The sequence below is a fragment of the Marmota flaviventris genome, chromosome 10 (genome assembly GCF_047511675.1).
Source record: "Marmota flaviventris isolate mMarFla1 chromosome 10, mMarFla1.hap1, whole genome shotgun sequence".
Classification (NCBI taxonomy): Eukaryota; Metazoa; Chordata; class Mammalia; order Rodentia; family Sciuridae; genus Marmota; species Marmota flaviventris.
Window position 1 is genome coordinate 107,074,572 of NC_092507.1, and position 17,614 is coordinate 107,092,185.

The 17,614-nt window shown below is 40.6% G+C and overlaps 1 protein-coding gene across 3 annotated transcripts in view; it reads left to right on the forward strand.

Annotated features, from left to right (window-relative positions):
• The window catches only part of Slc22a15 (solute carrier family 22 member 15), a 73,487-nt gene that overhangs the window by 39,385 nt on the left and 16,488 nt on the right, over positions 1–17,614 (forward strand). For 2 of the 3 annotated variants that reach the window (XM_071618223.1, XM_027940315.2), the window contains exons 5-8: positions 805–934; positions 5,625–5,840; positions 9,353–9,493; positions 12,023–12,108. In XM_071618223.1, the coding sequence (XP_071474324.1) occupies positions 805–934; positions 5,625–5,840; positions 9,353–9,493; positions 12,023–12,108 (573 nt within the window). The remainder of the gene's footprint in view (positions 1–804; positions 935–5,624; positions 5,841–9,352; positions 9,494–12,022; positions 12,109–17,614) is intronic. The other variant, XM_071618222.1, reaches the window with a different exon arrangement.

Below are 17,614 nucleotides of genomic sequence, written 5' to 3' on the forward strand. Positions count from 1 at the left end.
TTCCTGGACATTTTCCCTGAGCCTCTCTGAGCTACTTTCTCAGGTTAATAATTATACCTGCTTTGTAAAACAATATATGCAAAACCATTAATGTTCAATAAATAGCAGCTCAATAAATGACTAACAGTGATAAAAGCGGTTAGAGAAGGTACATCAGAGATATAGATTTTGTGAGAATATTAAACAAGCTGGCACACTTAATACCCACCTCAATACTCATTTCAAAAAACATAAGATTTTTAAAAATTCTCTGGCTGGTATTTTTTTGTGTTCTGGTCGGTAGAGACAGATAAGAAACAAATAAATACAAACTGTCATGCATCTGATGGTGATGAATTAAGTAGGGAAGGGTGATGAAAGAGTAGGGCATTAGGCTATGGTTTAAGACAGGGATTTCAAGGGCATCCTCTGTGATAAAGATGGAGGCCCAGCATTCCAATCACCGTGTGGCCTAAAAACCTGCTCACCCACACACTTCCAAGACTCCGCCAGAGACTCAGGCAGACGTCAGTGTGAACACCCAATACCAAAAACATTTGGCCAAACCCTTAAAACTCATCCTGTGTACATGTGGTCTGTGTTCCTCTCTCCTTCCTCCATTTCCACTCATTTTCTGGCCTCTCTTTACCTTTCATCCTCTGAGGCTGAACATTGGTGTTGGTTTTTCTCTTCTTCTGTGCCTCTCACACTTTTCAGGCAAGGGCTGTCATCTCTCATGTGTACAGTTGGCTCTGGGACTTGGGGTTGGAAATGGGACTGTGGACCGGGCTTTCTCTGGTGACCTTTCTCTTTTCCCTGCATTAGGATCCATTGGCGGCCTCTTCTTTGCCGTTGGCATCGCCCAATATGCCCTGTTAGGATACTTCATCCGCTCCTGGAGAACCCTAGCCGTCCTGGTGAACCTGCAGGGGACGGTGGTCTTCCTCTTATCTTTGTAAGTAGCTCTTCTTCTCGAGAGTTTTAATTCAGTGAGCAGAAGGGATGTAAAAGAGGATGCAGGTCAGCACTTTGCGTACACTGACTTTGGGGAAGAACTGACCTCTGCAGGTGATCCAATCCTTGGCCGCTCCTGGGATGAGAGATGGATGCCGCTTAGTTAGTTCAGAATGCAGGTACCTCTGTTTAAGATGACCACTCAACATGCTGCCTTTAAACTTCAGATTGTTGGCATCGGGTACCAGTTGTTTTTTTTTTTTTTTTTTTTTTTAAACTCAATGCCTCAAGCTTAAAGATCTTCAGGCTGGATCAGACCATGGGCTAGGAGTGGCCCTGAGGTATGATACTGTGAGCCAAGTATTCAAGTCGAATGTGTATGCTAAGTGAACTAAGCCAGTCCCCCCAAAACCAAAGGCCAAATGTTCCCTCTGAGATGCAGATGCTGACTCAAAATAAGGGAGAGGAGGGCAGCATAGAAGTTCAATGGATTAGATAAAGGGGAATGAAGTGAAGGGAGGGGGAGGGGAATAGAAAGACAGTAGAATGAATTGGACATAACTCTCCTATGCTCATCTGTGAATACACAACCGATGTAACTCCACATTCGTGTGCAACCACAAGAATGGGGTCCTAATGAGAATAAGTTATACTCCACGTATGTATGATATGCCCAAATGCACTCTATTGTCACGTATATCTAAAAAAAAATAGATTTAAAAAAAATATGTAGGGGAAAAATTGTGCAGTAGCAACTGTTTAACTTGAAGATGAGTCTCATTTCAGGGCCTATAAATGTGCACTCTGGAAGAGTCTCAGATGTGGGGGATGCCCTTAGGGTGCAGAGCAGTATAAGGCTGGCTCCCTGGTCAGCGTGGGTTCTATAAATAACAGCCCAAAGTGTCACACTGTGACAGTGGTGGGCCACCAACACTAGCCCATTTCATCAGAAGTTTCAATGTGTCCTATCAAAGGTCTTTCTCACCTGACGGGTCCAATTTCTAAGTTTACTCATTAAAATCCTTGGCGTGAATGAGATTTTCATCCCATGGTACCAGCTTTCTTCTGTACCATAAAACGAGAGAGAGAGAGAGAGAGAGAGAGGGAGAGAGGGGGAGGTGGTAATATTTTAATTCAGGTGGCTCTTTCATTTAGTAACTCTTTACCCTGGTTCTAAGTTGACCTTTAATGGGGATCAAACTAAAATTTGCTCTCATATGCAGTAGTCATCGTTAACCTGGACTAACGAAACAAAATTCATGAAAATTATTTAGTTATGTGAGTTAGAGTGAGGTAATTTAATTAGAAAGGGAAACCCAGCAGTATTTTATTAGCTTATATATTGTACATCTTCGAAAAACAATAAGTGGGTGCCTACTATAGTACGTTGATTTAGTAAGAACTCATGTAAATATTTATGAATGAATATGCTTCCAGCTATTTAAAGGAGCTCAGGCTTCCCCATGCAGTCTGGCTCTCTCCTCCAACAGTAGTGTGAAATCCGTGGATAATCTACACCATTCTGCTCTTCTTTTTCTGAGTGAATAGTCTGAGTTGGATTCTGCTAGTGCTAGCTAGGGGTATCTCCTCACCGGAAAATGAATTCAGGTCGAGAGCAGTAGAAAATAGAGGGAGGAAGACGCATGCAATTAGATATCTACTTACTCCATCAATCCTGGAGCACCAGGCGTCCCACAGGTGGCCTCCCGTGTGTTTCCCGACTTTCTCCTGAACTGTCGCTCAAACCCTCTGCTCAGGCCCACTATGCTCTGAGATATTGTCATCCAGCAAGCTTTTCTTGACCATCCCTCCTGCTCCAAGTTACTCTCTTTCTTTCCTGAATTCCCCAGCACATAACCCAGTCTCTTCAGGGGCCTTTTATTTCTGCCTCCTGCTGGAGCCCTGCCTCTCTCTGAACCAGGAGTCCTCAGACAGAAGCAGGCTCAGCTCCACAGTGCATTTCCCCCAGCCCCAGAGCCCAGGGCCTTCCACACAGTACAACCTTCCTGTCCATCGGACAGACACAGGCACAAAGATATCCATAGTGACTTTCACAATTGGCCGTCATCAACGTTATTTTAGAATCATATGTTGCTTGTTTACCAGAAACATTTTTACCTAGCTTAACATTTCCTTATTTTGCTGGGCACAGTGGTGCACGCCTGTAATCTCAGCGGGCTTGGGAGGCTGAGGCAGGAGGATCACAAGTTCAAAGTCAGCCTCAGCAATGGCGGGGCACTAAGCAACTTGGTGAGACCCTGTCTCTAAATAAAATACAAAATAGGGCTGGGGATGTGGCTTAGTCAGTGGCCAAGTGCCCCTGAGTTCAATTCCTGGGTTGAAAAAAAAATTTTTTTTTCCTTATTTTAAAAATATTTGAATCTAAGTAATTTTATTTTTTGCTGAAAATGGGTGCCTTCTTAATTTACAAAGATTTGCCATCTTTAAAGATAGTCACAGAACATTTTTTGAACAAAAGGAACGTTGCTGAATTAGCCTTTTAACTTTCAAGTGTGACCATGGCACAGGTGACCATGCCATCAGGAAGAGGGCAGTATGTTCAAAGATCCGCTTTTCCTTTTAAAAACATGTCTTACTGTTTTGTTTGTATAATCTGCATGTGTCCAAGCTCATACTCTCAAATATGTCCACAGCAAGTCAGTGATCCTTCGAAAAAGTGAGCTATTGGCCTCTGAAAATGCAGAGAAATATAAAGTACTAAATTTACACCATCAAGATAAAATTTTCCAAGTAGAAATAGTTAACTTGTTAATTCAGAGTTAAATTTCCAAAGCCTGAATGACTCACACATATTATCTTCAAAAATGCTTTTTACACTTTTAAAAATAATTTCTTATTGTTTATAAACAATTCTGAAAATACAGAGAGGCTTGGAAGAGAGGATGACTTAAATTCCCCAAAGATAATAACTGTGAATATTGTTGGTATATTTCCTGCCGGTTCTTTTTACTCCTTCCAAACCTGTACCATTTTAATTTTTATCATCTTTTACTTTCTCTACATAGTTTTCACAATCTTCTTCTTTAGTTCTTTTTCTTTGTATTTAGACTGATCAGTTAGTTTTACTCAGTAGCTCATACACTGGCCAGTTGATCCAACTTATCCAATCGGCAGATTAACATTCAACAGAACAATTATTCACTTGGTTATTTTCTTGCATGTCAGTAATAATCAAATGGCAATAAAGAAGTAAATAAAGGAATTTTACAAATTGTCAGAAATAGCCTTCATTTCTGCTTTTATTGACCATCAAGTGTTATGCATGAGTATTCTCTCCCTCAGTTGCAAAACTTCTAGGAAAATTCCTATTGTTTACAGTGTCTTTCCTCTCAGCACTTCTTATGGTTAATCTGAATAAAATGAAAACTTTTTTTCCCCCCTTCAGTGCTGGGGATTGAACCCAGGATATTGCACATATTAGGCAAGTGATCTATCACTAAGCTAAATCCTCAACCCCTGAAAATTCTTAATAAATGGTTATTGACAGAGTAGCCATCCATTAAGCTTTTAAATCCTATACTGTTTGTTGCCAATTCACCATCTTATTGAAAGGCACAGGAAATTCTAAAAAGCACCTTAAATACCTAATATTATTCACCCAAGTTTCATCTTTGGCGGAAAATGTCAAATTCGACGTAAATGACCTTGATGTTGTGTTTAGTAAACAAGGCTTCCACATTCCTACAGTGGCGTTGTTGTCTTTGAAAAGTTTTTGGAAAATATATTCATGATTGTGAAGACGCAGAAAAGCTATGTAATATCGAAGTCTTGAAAGTGTGTAAGAAATATAATTATTCAACACTTTGTGGTTATATTAGAAAATAACTGTTGTTTTGTAACTAGAAGTGAACCTGAAAAATAACTTTTTTTATTCTTTAAGGCTTATGTAAAGATCAAGAAGTTCCTCAGGATGAATTAAAGCTGGTGTGTTGGATGATTTAAATATTTTGAAACAGTAAACAGTCAAAAGTAGCTAAGATGTAACTGTTTCATTTAAAAAAAAAACATTTTTTTAGTTGTTGATAGACCTTTATTTTGTTTTATTTATATGCGATGGTGAGAATCGAACCCCATGCTTCACACATGCCAGGCAAGTGCGCTACCACTGAGCCCCAGCCCCAGCCTTCACTAACTGCTTCATTTTTATGTGTGGTCTTAAAATAATGTCTCCCTCATAAATTGCATATCATGATGTTAAAAACACTCCTTTTAAAAAAATTTGTTTTCCTAATGAGATAATAAAGATTTCTGTCTTCACGTAAAACTTTTTTAGAACTTAAAAAAACGCACTATCTCTTAACTCATAATTCTAACAACTCTTGTCCCCTGATCCATGCTTCATGAAGAATCTGCTTTATTCAACACTAAGGAATTGCCGTTCAGTTACTAAAATTGATTTAAAAATAAATGCAAGCTAGTTACCTTTATTATTGATATTTTGAAAACACACTCTAGGTTTTGATTGATAGAGTGGGCCCCGCTAACGTTGGTGTGAATGTTGAAAACAGCCCTTTCTCTCTTTCTCTCGTATGTCATCAGGAGAGTCAAGCTTTAAACCTAAGGCAGAATACAGCTGAGGTGAGGGACCTCGTGTTCTAGTGGGTGATTTGTGTCCTTCCTCTGCACGTGCACCTATATGAATACACAGCCTTTAATGACGTCTCTTTCAGATTCATTCCTGAATCACCTCGTTGGTTATACTCCCAGGGTCGACTGAGTGAGGCCGAAGAGGCACTCTACCTCATCGCCAGGAGGAACCGCAAGCTCAAGTGCACTTTCTCACTCACGCATCCTGCCAACAGGAGCTACAAGGAGACTGGAAGTTTCCTGGATCTGTTCCGTTACCGAGTCCTCTTAGGACACACCCTCATCCTGATGTTCATCTGGTAATCTCACATAAAGGGATGTTTTGTGGATCTTCAACCGAGGTTGGGTAATCTGTTCCTTCTTCAGGTTTTTATAGAAAGCTTTACCTCTTGACAGCAGGAGGTGGTTTTCCCGAAGACAGGACCTGTCCCCTAGCACCTGGTATGTCCCACTCAGCTCTGATTTTGCAGCCCCATCTCTGAAGCAGGAGATGATGGTGCCTGCTGGGCATCATCCTAAATTTGAGTAAATAGAAACACATCTTTGTTCATGAGGCATTTAATGTGACTAGGTAAGCCCCACCCTCAAGAGAAAGAGGACTGGGTAAAGCCAGCAAGCTCAGCAGAAACTGAAGAGTTCTACCAGCATTTAACCTACCTTTGATTCTGGCACCAAGGGTGTTCCAGCAGTGCCCTGGGCCACATGTTGTGTGGCACTCCTGCTCACCCCCTCACTGAGGTGGGTGAAATGCTATCCCTTGTGTAGATGGGATCCCGGACAGTGGAAGTGAGGGATCCAAAGCCACGTATCAGATCAGTGAACAAGATGATTAGTACTCTGTGCTCCTGATTTTCTGATTCCTTAGCTTATTCCCATGTCAAAATGCCTCTCAAAATGCTCTCAGTGTTAAAGTAAGTTCATTCAGTAGTTCAAGATGGTTCCACTTAAAGAAGGAAGGGTTAGAAAAGCAAAAAGTAGATGGGCACTACAATGTGTGTTTTGCACATGTGTTTTAATATTGGACATTCTGCCGGAATTTGTTTTAATTTGTATATTCTGCTATAAATTTGACCCTGTACTGGGCATGATTATTTTTTTTAATTTTTTTTTTTTTTTTAGTTGAAGATGGACACAATACCTTTATTTATTTGTATGTGGTGCTGAGAATCGAACCCAGTGCCTCACACATGCTAGGCAAGCGCTCTACCACTGGGCCACAACCCCAGCCCCTGGGCATGATTATTATACATCACAACTAAAGGATGGTTGTGCTGTTTATAAGCATTTGCCATGAAGGGTGCATAGAAACCCGCATTTTCATGGAAGAATAAAGAAAAGTGACTTTATATAAAAGCAGTTGTGTGTAGAAAGCTGAAAAGAAGAGTTGCTTGAGAATAAGAAGCTGAGAAGGTATTTTTCTGTATACGGATTCTCTTTTCTTACCCAGACACTGACTGCCCCCTGTATGGTCAGGGGCCAGGTCCTACCAACTGCTGCCTTCTCCACAGAACCAGCACAGTGTAGGGGTATCACAGATCCATAATGCTGAGTGAAAGATACAGCTTAGAAACATGAAAATCAGGAGAACCTTTGAAAATCAAATCTGGTTAACATCAAATCTGATTTGATGTTTACTTATTTAAAAGCAAATATTTATGAAGTCTGTTCAAGTTACTTGGGGCTCTATAGAACTCTGCATTTGTACATCACGTAGACAGTCAAACCCTCTGCATTGGAGGAAGCCCCTATTTGAAGATTTTTTACTGTTTTTTATTTTTGTTTAAGTTGTTTTTTTTTCTAGTTATATTAACTTCTAGATTCAGGCCTTTGCAAAATTAAAACAAACAGAAACCAAGCTAAGAGACAGGGAGCCTGTCCCGGTTTATTTTATTTCTTACACAGCCAAAGAAACTCTTCTCAAATAAACTTCTTCCCCCTGGGCTCGGAATGTTCAAAGATGCAATAATCGAGCCAATGTCATTTGACATACTGCCATTCTTTTTGAGGATGTTGTAAAATTCGAAAATCTTTTCTGTGCCTCTGCCATTGAAGAAAGCCTTAACTAGGGAGTAAAATTATACCTCTGTGTTTAACATCTGTTCCTTTGCTTATTTCCTGTGATAGTGCCTTTTAAAATGGCTCTTCAATGCCCTAAATATACTGTTAAATATTATGCAAGGATCTTAAATTTTGTTTGGTGCACATAAAGAGGATTGAAATGATTTTAATAGCGGTAATTATGGATCCCAACGACCAAGTCTGCCATGAAGGCAACTTGCAGATGAGAGGCCCAGCCTCGGGGACTTGGGGATGATCAGGCCTTTCATACCTCATGTTCTCCTGTTCTCTTTCACTGCCAGCTTGTCACTAAATTCCCCTATTGTCCTGAACTGGTTTTGTTTATTCTTGTTCTGACTCAATACCATCCCAACTTAATTTTTTATGTTTTTATGGTTGAAATCACTTCACTGGAATTTCTATCTTAAATGCAGTGTAGACACATTAACCCAGACAACCCACAAAGAACATTATGTGAGAGCAAGGTCTCTCCTACGGGTGGGAAGCATTTAAAAGGTATTTTAGAAAACTGCATGGATTTAAATTTGTTTAGCCTTTTGCTCACATTCGAGATGCCCAGAGTAAAAGAAAAGTGGGTAACTGAGTGTCCCTTTGCATCTGCATCTGTGATGTCCTGGCTACAGGCCTGCTCATCTGCCTTCATGCACGAGGGAGAGGAGCAGGGTGCACTTGCTCCAGGGCTTCCTCTCTCCCTTCCTCCCCAGCCTTTTCTCCTTATATCTACCACAGCCTATTAATAGGCCAGGGCACTTGGCCCCTTTCTCTGTTTTATTGCTTACATAGCAATTTATGGCTTACAAAATATATTCAGATACTAGTAAAGCCCAGTTTCAGTTTTTTAAATTTGTTCTGTTTGATTTTTATTTTAATAATGCAGTCTGCTAGGCACAAAAGTTCCTATTACCATCTTTGCTATTTGGAGCTTCAGGTTGGCACTCTGATTGGCCAAACTCCTTAGCTTTTTAGTTCCCAACTGCAGGGATACTTGGTGCCTAGCACAATGCCTGCCATCTAAGGAGATACTCCCTATTTCAGAAATGATATACATCAATAAATTAGTAGCTTTTCAAAGGCTTTTCCCCAGTTGATCCTTCTGGAGGATCCTGCCTCTGCTGTGACCCCTGAATTTTCTCGCCTGTTCTAAGTCTTTAGCATGTGCACCTGCTGAATGCAAGAAGAGTTAATACCCGGGGTAGGAAATTCCTATATCCCAGTGGGGTGGGGTGCCTGACATTTCTGGCCTACAGGTGACCCACTGAAAATCCATCACTTCTCAGTTCATACTCTCCAACCATCCTTTGTTGATTTTTCTCCATGGGAAGACTTTTCCAGAGTCATTCTGATAATATCACAAAACCAGCCTTAGGCAAGTGTTCCATACATTGTTGAATTAAATGAAGGAAGAATGGGGTCATTGTTTTCTACTCAATGCAAAAATGCTTGAGAAAGCACAAACAATATCTTTTCTCTTGCAGGAGCTAGGCCTCCATTTGCTTTATATAGTATACAGACATAAATCATTTCCAAAGCCCCATCATGTTTTTGTTCTTTCCTAAGATAGAAATTTACGTGAAGACAGAAAGCTTCGCAGGAGACTCAAGCTTTTTGCATGCAGCAGTTTGCATTATATTGAACCAAGTCTATTTTAATCTTCTCCAGCAAACTTTGACATGTTTTCTGTTTTCTTGTCTTTCACTTTCCTGGTCCTTTGACACCCCTCCCCAAACTGCAGGTTCGTGTGCAGCTTAGTGTATTATGGCCTCACTCTGAGTGCAGGTGATCTAGGTGGAAGTATTTATGCCAACCTGGCCCTGTCTGGCCTCATAGAAATTCCATCCTACCCTCTGTGCATCTACTTGATTAACCAAAAATGGTGAGTATGGATGAGCATGAAGTGCACCATAGAGAAGGTGCACGGGTGGCACACTGACTTGCTTATATACATACATACCTAGATATTATCATTTTTTTCTCTGTAGACAGTATCTGCTAATCACTGTGGTGATTAAAGTTTCTTTCAGGCCAAATGCATTTAGAATACGTTTTTTGGTGCAATACTTTAGATTCATATGTGTGAGTTTTTATATAAGGCTTTAATGCTTTATTGAAGACACCACAAGATGAGGGATTTTAGGAGTCTCTAAGTACATTGTTAGGCCCAAGAGATGGGGTTATCAATATAGCTTAGAATTTCATCGACCCAATTCATAGTATTTATAAGGTTTTGTAAGTAGGAAGAAGAGTGAGGGAACTAGAAAGAATTTTCTTACCTCTTAAGACCCACTTTGTTGAGAGGAAGAAAAAATACCATCCTGCTCTTGCCACTTATGGTCAGTGGGCACAACTTTGAAATATATTTAAAAAGTTATCATGGAGCTCCCTTTCCTTGGGTTTTGTAAGATAATTTCTATTATTTAGCCCCTGACCACAGCAACTAAAACCCTTTTTCTGTTTGATCTAGGAATCATTTGGATTGTACCGTTTCTCATTCTCTGAGAATTATCATTGTAACTAAAATTGGGGTTGGCACTGCCCTGATGCTGTTGTCATGATGTCTACAAAACTGTGAAGGGCAGGTCTGGGTCTGTTTGGTTGGATACTTTTCTCATAGGTAGCATTCCAGATACCTGGGCTGACTCCTGCTGGTGACTGCAGCTTACTTTCGCATGCTGGGGAGTCTTTCCCTAGCACCCCCGGTTTTATCACATGCGCCCCCCTGTGCTGCTGTAGCTTCCTGTGCATGCCTGGTAGCCACTGAGTGTTACAAGGAAGCTGTCCATGGGCATGTCCTATGTCTTTGCAATCACTAGGGCCTGTAATGGTACATGTCACTTGAAAGACACTCAATACTGGCTGTTACATTAAGCAAAATGACCGGGAAAAGAAGACTAAAGACCCTTCCAATTTCCCAGCAACTTCCACCCAGAGCCAGGATTTAAATCTGAAGCAAAGGGAAGGATGCTGCCTTTGGGGTCAGGCAGACCCGAATTCATCTGTTGTTAGCTTTATGACTTTGGCAAGTTCCCTCACTGAGCCCCCATTGTATTCATTCTCACACTAGGTATTATAAAATCCCCCTGGAAAAACTGTTATCAAAATTACAATGTTGACATTCTTAGCAGCGTACCCAGTATGTTCTAAGTAAATCCCCCACATTCTGGTCAGTAATTTACACAATGCTCCTAGATGCATATTCCCTTTTTACCTCTATGGGAAAGGTAGCCAAAGTTCAGATACATTAAAGTTAGTTTTAGAAACATGATGTGATTTGTCTACTAGATAATTATCTACTAGATAATGGATTTGTGGTGTGAAACAAACAGATAATGGAGCCAGAGATTACAAGAGACACTTCTAATGAACTTGGAGTTCATGGCACAAAATTAAAAAAAAAAAAAAAGACTCAGGTTTTCACTGTCTTTCCAGAAATGAATAAAGTAAGAGGAGAAAGGTGAAATTTTTTATAAATAGATAAAGGCCATACAATAAGTAGAGCTAATAGATCTACAACACACAGCCTAAACAAATAGCCACATTTAAAATCTAATTTTGATTCTTGTGTACCTAAAACAATTGACTTTGTGTAGGTATCTATTTTCTGCTTAATCTCTCTCTCTTTCTCTCTCTCTCTGACAATATGTGTGTTCTGTGTGTAAAATATGTCAGCTCATCTGTCTATTTTTAATTTAGACAAAAACATGGTGGAGGAAGATCAGTAGTGAAAGAAACCATGAGAGAGAAGAGGGAAGGGAATGGGAAAATACTGGGGAATGATATTGGGCAAGTTACATTGGTATACTGTGTGCATGGACCACTACATAACAATAAATCCCACCATTATACCTAACTATGGTGCGCCAATAAAAAATATGGGAAGGAAAAGAAAAGGGAGGCATAATATCTTACTTCCAAGACTAAAGCTCTTATTTGAAAGTGATTTTAAGGTGTTCATTACATTGCACTTAATTCTAACCCACGAACAAGACATTTTTTTCATTTGCATTTTGAAGAGAAAGAGACTTTTCAAAACATTGTTTAAAATTGTTAGTTAAATAAGATTAAGGTAACCAGAAAATGAAACGAAATAAAACATTTCGTTTTCTTTTTCAGTTTCATTCTCCAGAGGATGAAGAATGTGATTGTGTGCCTATGGTTTTATTATTGGGATTATATAAGATAATATGTGGAGAACATTTAAAATAGCACCTAGAACATAGTAGACACTCGTGGAAATAGAATGATTCTATGTCCTTCCTGTTCTGTGTCCCCAGCAGACTCACATTTGCCACCCACTCCTTTAAAAGAGTTGAAACTGAGGACATTTAGATAGGAAAATTGGGAGGAAGGAGCAGATGGATTCATAAGATTCTTAAGAGAAACGTGTGATTTTTCTATTATTTAGGTTTGGTCGGAAACGGACATTAGCAACATTTCTGTGCCTAGGAGGACTGGCTTGTCTTATTGTAATGTTTCTTCCAGAAAAGAAAGGTATGCCTTTCAAATTTCTACAAGGGTTTTGAACAGCACTTTTATTACAATGAATCTCAATATAGTAGAGAGATTACCATATGCCATGCTTCATTTCTGTGATTGCATATTATTTAGCAATTGTGTAGGGTATAATGGGCCAGATTCTTTCCATTCCCTAAACTATTCTCTGGGTGAATAATGTGCTTAGAGGTGCACTATTAATTCTCTCAGGCTATTAAGCTACCATCTGGGGTGTCTGGGATGCAGTACTGGTGATGTGAGAGTTGTTTATTTGATGAGGAGGAGGACCGGTTAGTTCTGCACAGAAAGAAACTCCATCCAAGGCTGCAAATCACTCTAGCCAGTCACGAGACTGGAGATTGGAGACAACAGTTCTCAAAGGTGGCTTTGATTTCTCAGTTTCTCTGTCAGTATACCCCAATAATAATAACAACACAATAACCCCAAGAGTAATAGTCCCTGTTGGTCACAATGAATATGCTCTTGGTCTTTTGTGAAGGGTGCATATGACACCTTCAGGACCCTGTTGTATTTTCTATATTCATAGCTTTGCTATGCAAACACAACTGCAAAAAAAAATGTCCCTTAGCCTCTTCATCTAACCTGATTACTGCCTCGATATAGAAATTCTGTGGATACTGCAGATTTTTTTTTTCTTTCTTTTCGTCTTTTTTTAGGCTGGGAATGGGGTAGGGCAGCTTGCACACCTGAGGCATGCCAGTTACTGGGAACTGTGGTTTTAGCTGCAGTTTTCCATAAGTACTAGTGGGTCCTAACAACTCTCTTTTGTGGTGCTTATGGTATAACCAAAGCCCTGTTTGGGGCGGGGTGGGGGGTGGCGCTTTTGGATTTTGACAGGGCTATGAGCTTGCACTCCACCTAGGAATGATTATGAGATGGTTTGACAGAAAGTTTTGACAGCTACTGGAAGTGCATGGAGAAGTCATTTCACCATCAGAGCCTATCATGTACAAAATGCTCCTTTCGTAAATTGCTTCTCCTTGAACTTGGGTTGTGCTATTGTCTCACAGAGAGGCCTGCAAAGCTGCCTCTTCTCCTTGTTCTCTGTTCCTACTCTGCTCTAGGTCACCACTGGAAGGTCTGAGCCTTGACTCCAGAGTGCAGGTTGTTTGAGATTTTATGCAGTGTTTAGAGCAGCCTAACAGTGGTTTTCATGAAATCAAGGAAACTAGAGAATTCAGTCATTTTGCCCATTTCTTAACATCTAGCCAAACCAGTGCCTCTGTCCGTGTCAGGTTGAGGGGATACTCTTCAGCCCTGCTGGGGGCTGTCGGAACTAGGTGCCCTGTTCTGTTTATTTGGGGCAAGAACTGATGGGTTTCAAATCACTGTAGCCTTCTGCTCAGCAGTTTGTTTGGGGGAGGTACCTTGGGAACTCAGTTGTCTCAGACCTGCAACAGCCTGGTGTTCCATTTATCACTTCATAGAGGAAAACATTTCCTTGTTAGTGTAAACACACCTGTAACCGTCACACTTCCAAGAGCCAAGCCAGTCAGTGTCTTTCTCCCTCCCACTTCTTTGCACTCTGTAGGTAATCCACCCTCTAGGACTGGCCCTTTCTTGAAATTATCTCTTATTTTAAATAACAAAACAAAAATCCAAGGTGAAGGCAGATGGCTAGTCTCCCCTCTCTGCTCTGCTCCAGTCTGTTTTAAGAAAGCCATGTGAACCCTTTGTTGGTCACACCCATTGGTGGACACCGAGTGAGAAACAGTGTAGCAGAGTGTCTTTTATGGGCTATTCAGGTGCCGCAGGAATATGATGCCTCTATTATACTCAGGAAAAGTGGATATCCAGTCTATTTTTGAAGATTTTTCTGGGGAAGAAATTCTGTAATGTCCCTTATTGAATTATTTCTATTTTTAATAACCATTACTGTTAAAATTATCCTCTTCCACTACACTTGAGCCCATTTCCTTTCACTTGATTCATCACTGGAGATGGAGAACAGATGGTCACCTTTTTTTTTTTTTTCCCTGCATAATCCTTTCTTTATTTGCAGAGTCCTCTAGCTAGGCCTGAATCTTCTTTGAGCTAAAAAAAATTTTTTTCTTTAAGCTTTCTTTAAATCATTCATGTTTACTCTTGAAAATATGCTGTCTGCTATCTTTTAATCTGTCTTTTAAAGTTTTAGCTACATGTTCTGAAAATTTTGATAAATACATATGATGAAAAAGAGTCAGCAGTTTTGGGGGCTGGAGTTGTAGCTCAGTGGTAGAGTGCTTGCCCCTCATGCGTGAGGCCCTGGGCTCAATCCTCAGCAGTTTTAGCACTTTTAACAGTTCTGTTAACCAGTTTTAACAGTTCTGTTAGCGTCTTCTGTGACTGGGAGACATTTATTTTTCTCACTGCTTCTAGTGCTCATTTACCCTCACCTTTCCCCACCAAATATGCCTACATTTCTCATTTCTGCCAACTCAGCCTTTTCTGTCAATCAGCTTCTTTTTAGCGGGTGTGCATGATGGTGGTACTGTATGTCTAAGGTATTTGTGGATTCAGTGACAGTATATCTGCAGGGGAGACAATAAGTGAGCTAAAAAGTAAATTGTCTGGCATTTCGCGAACTGTGGTTCATAATGACAAGGTGATCATCCCTAATCCAAGCATTTGAAATTTGAAATGCTCCAGAATCTGACACTTTTGAGGACTGACATGCCACAAGTGGAAAATTCCACACTGACCTCTTTGTAATGAACTATGTTCGAAATACATATGATTTTCATAAAAATATTGTATAAAATTATCTTTAAGGTATATGTATAAGATGTATATGAAACACAAAACTTGGGTCCATCTCCAAGATATCTCATTATGCACATGTAAATATTCCAAAATCAATTAAAAAAAAACACCTTGAAATACTTCTGATTCCAAGCATTTCAGATAAGGGATGCTCAGCCTATACTAGACAAGTTCCTTACCAGGTGTATTCTTTCATATTGATTAGCCTCCAAATAAATGTTCTTGTCTAGGAATAATATTAGCTAATATTAGCAGGTAGTCACTAATTTTTTTCCCAAGATGGGTCAGCAGATATTTTACCTGATCTGTGTTTTTCTTTGTAGGATCCTGAGTGTGTTAGCTTTCTGTCACTATGTAAAAAAAAAAAAAAAAGAAAAGAAAGAAAGAAAAAGAGAGAAAGAGGAAGAGGGAGGGAGGGGGAGGGGGAAATAAAAGAAAAAACAAAATGAGAAAAACGATTTAAAAGGAGGAAAGATTTATTTTCACTCAGAGTTTCAGAGATTTCCATCATGGTCACTTGGTTCTATGACTTTGGACCTGAGATAAGGCTAAACATCATGACAGAGAGTACGTAGTGGATCCAAGCTTTTCACCTCATGGCTATTGGAAGAGAGAGAGGCAGACAGACAGATAGACAAACAGACAGAAAAGGGGCTGGGAACAAGATATATCCTTCAGGGTCCCCAGTGATCTACTTCCTTCAACTAGGGCCCAGGTCCTAGAGTCTCTACCGGCTCTCAACAGTGCTGCCAGCTGGGAACCAAGCTTTCCATGCATGGCATTTGGGGGGGCATTCCAGATCCAAACTAGAACATTCTAACCCCGTCCCCAAAGTTTCATGCTTATCTCACAATGCAAAATGCCTTGGGTCCACCTTCAAGGGTCCCCCATAGTCACCAACATTGTAGCATTGCTCAGAAGTCCAAGTCCAGTCTCCTCTGAGACTCGAGATAAACTCCTAGCTGTCCTTGTAAAAACCAAAAAATAATTTTTTTTTTCCCACAGTGCTGGGGATTGAACCCAGGGCCTTGTGCATGCAAGCAAGCATTCTACCAACTGAGCCGTGTGTGTGTGTGTGTGTGTGTGTGTGTGTGTATTCTTTTATTTGCTATATATAATATATTCTTTGAAAAGAAAGTTCTGAAATGACTATGTACATTATATATAACAATTTGTTTTTGATAATTGGGATAAGGTAGATAAATGATCTACAAGGTTCTTTCTTATTATATTTAAGTGCTATTAAAAACAATGTGTTTGAGAAACTCTGCCCTCAAGCCTAGCTAGATTCACATCCAGGTTTTTGTTAAGAGCGATCGTTGATGGCGTCTGTGGGCAAGAAAGACATTGTGGGGAGGCCCTGGTTCAGCCATCTCTCAGGTGAGGTCTCCTTCAGTTTGAGAGCCTGTTCTCTAGCTGGAGGGCATTCCATCTTCCTAGGAGGTGGGACAACACCTGGGGGCTCCTGGAGTTTACCATGTAAGCCCTGGATATTTTCTGTTTTCCTGAATTCTTGCCTTAGTAACAAACAGCTACTACCCTCAAGGCTTTTAAATAACATCATATTTCTCATGGAAAATAATAAAACACTATGATTAATGACAAAAAAAAATTAAAAAGCAAGTTAAATACTTTCAACATGCAATTGTGGGATGGGCACAGGATCAACTTCTCATTCTTACAGGGAAGAATAGTGGAGTAGAGAGGAGGGAGGGACCAAAGCGAGACTGAAACCCCAGCAGGGCAAGCATTAAATCCTGTAGCTCTGGGTCCAATACCTGGGGCACATGGTAGCGAGATATGGACCCCAACAGTCTAGGGCAGCCTCACCCCCTGAGTCCTTGCTGTTTGAAACCCATATAGACTCTTTCCTAGACTGACTTTTCATGCTGCCAACAGCTTCCCATGGTGGGTTTTTGACATTCCTGGCAACTCTTCACTTCCTAGGGTCTCCAATGCAGTTTTTGCTTCGCTCTCAATGGCATAGCACATTGCCCTCTCGGGGGCTTCCGGCCCCTGCACCAGCTCTGCTGCACACTGTCTGAGCTCCCAAGTCTTTCTCTGAAATCCAGGTAGAAGTCTCTGTGACCCCACAACTCTTACATTCGGTATGCCTGAAAAACCAGCAGCAGCCAGGCCCTCTTGGACCACAGCGGCAGTAGCCTCTGGGCGACTGGATGGCGGAACACAGTGGAATTAATCCTAGGGAGATAGCTTCCTAGGCAGCCCTGGGGGAGCAGGACTCTCTTCTCAAACCAATGTCTTTCAAACACATTGGTGGAGTCTGGCAAATTCTTGAGATGTCCTCAAGGTATCTTTCCAATTTCCCCAATGCAAAGTTCTTGGTTTCTGATATCTTCAGCATCCACACCCTCTTCAACTCCAGTTTTACCCTCCCAAACTGCAAGTTTTTAAAATCTTCTTGCTCTGCCTTTTGTTCCCAATTTTCTGCGTAAATCTGTCTGAAAGCAGCCAGCAAATACCCAAACCACAGCCTAAATGTTGTGCTGCCTTGAAATTTTCTCCACCAGGTTAATTACTAGCTCACCCACACAGAGTCTTAGGGCATGATCAAAATATAAACAAGTTGTTTTTTTTTTTGTCAGAATGTAACACAAATGGCCTAGAGTTCAGTTCCATAGGGTCCCCAAATTTCCACCTGAAAGCTGACAAACGCAGCCTTCACGGTCTGTGTTCTTTCCAGTCTTCTGAGCTTACACCTGCTTACGAAATTCTAAGG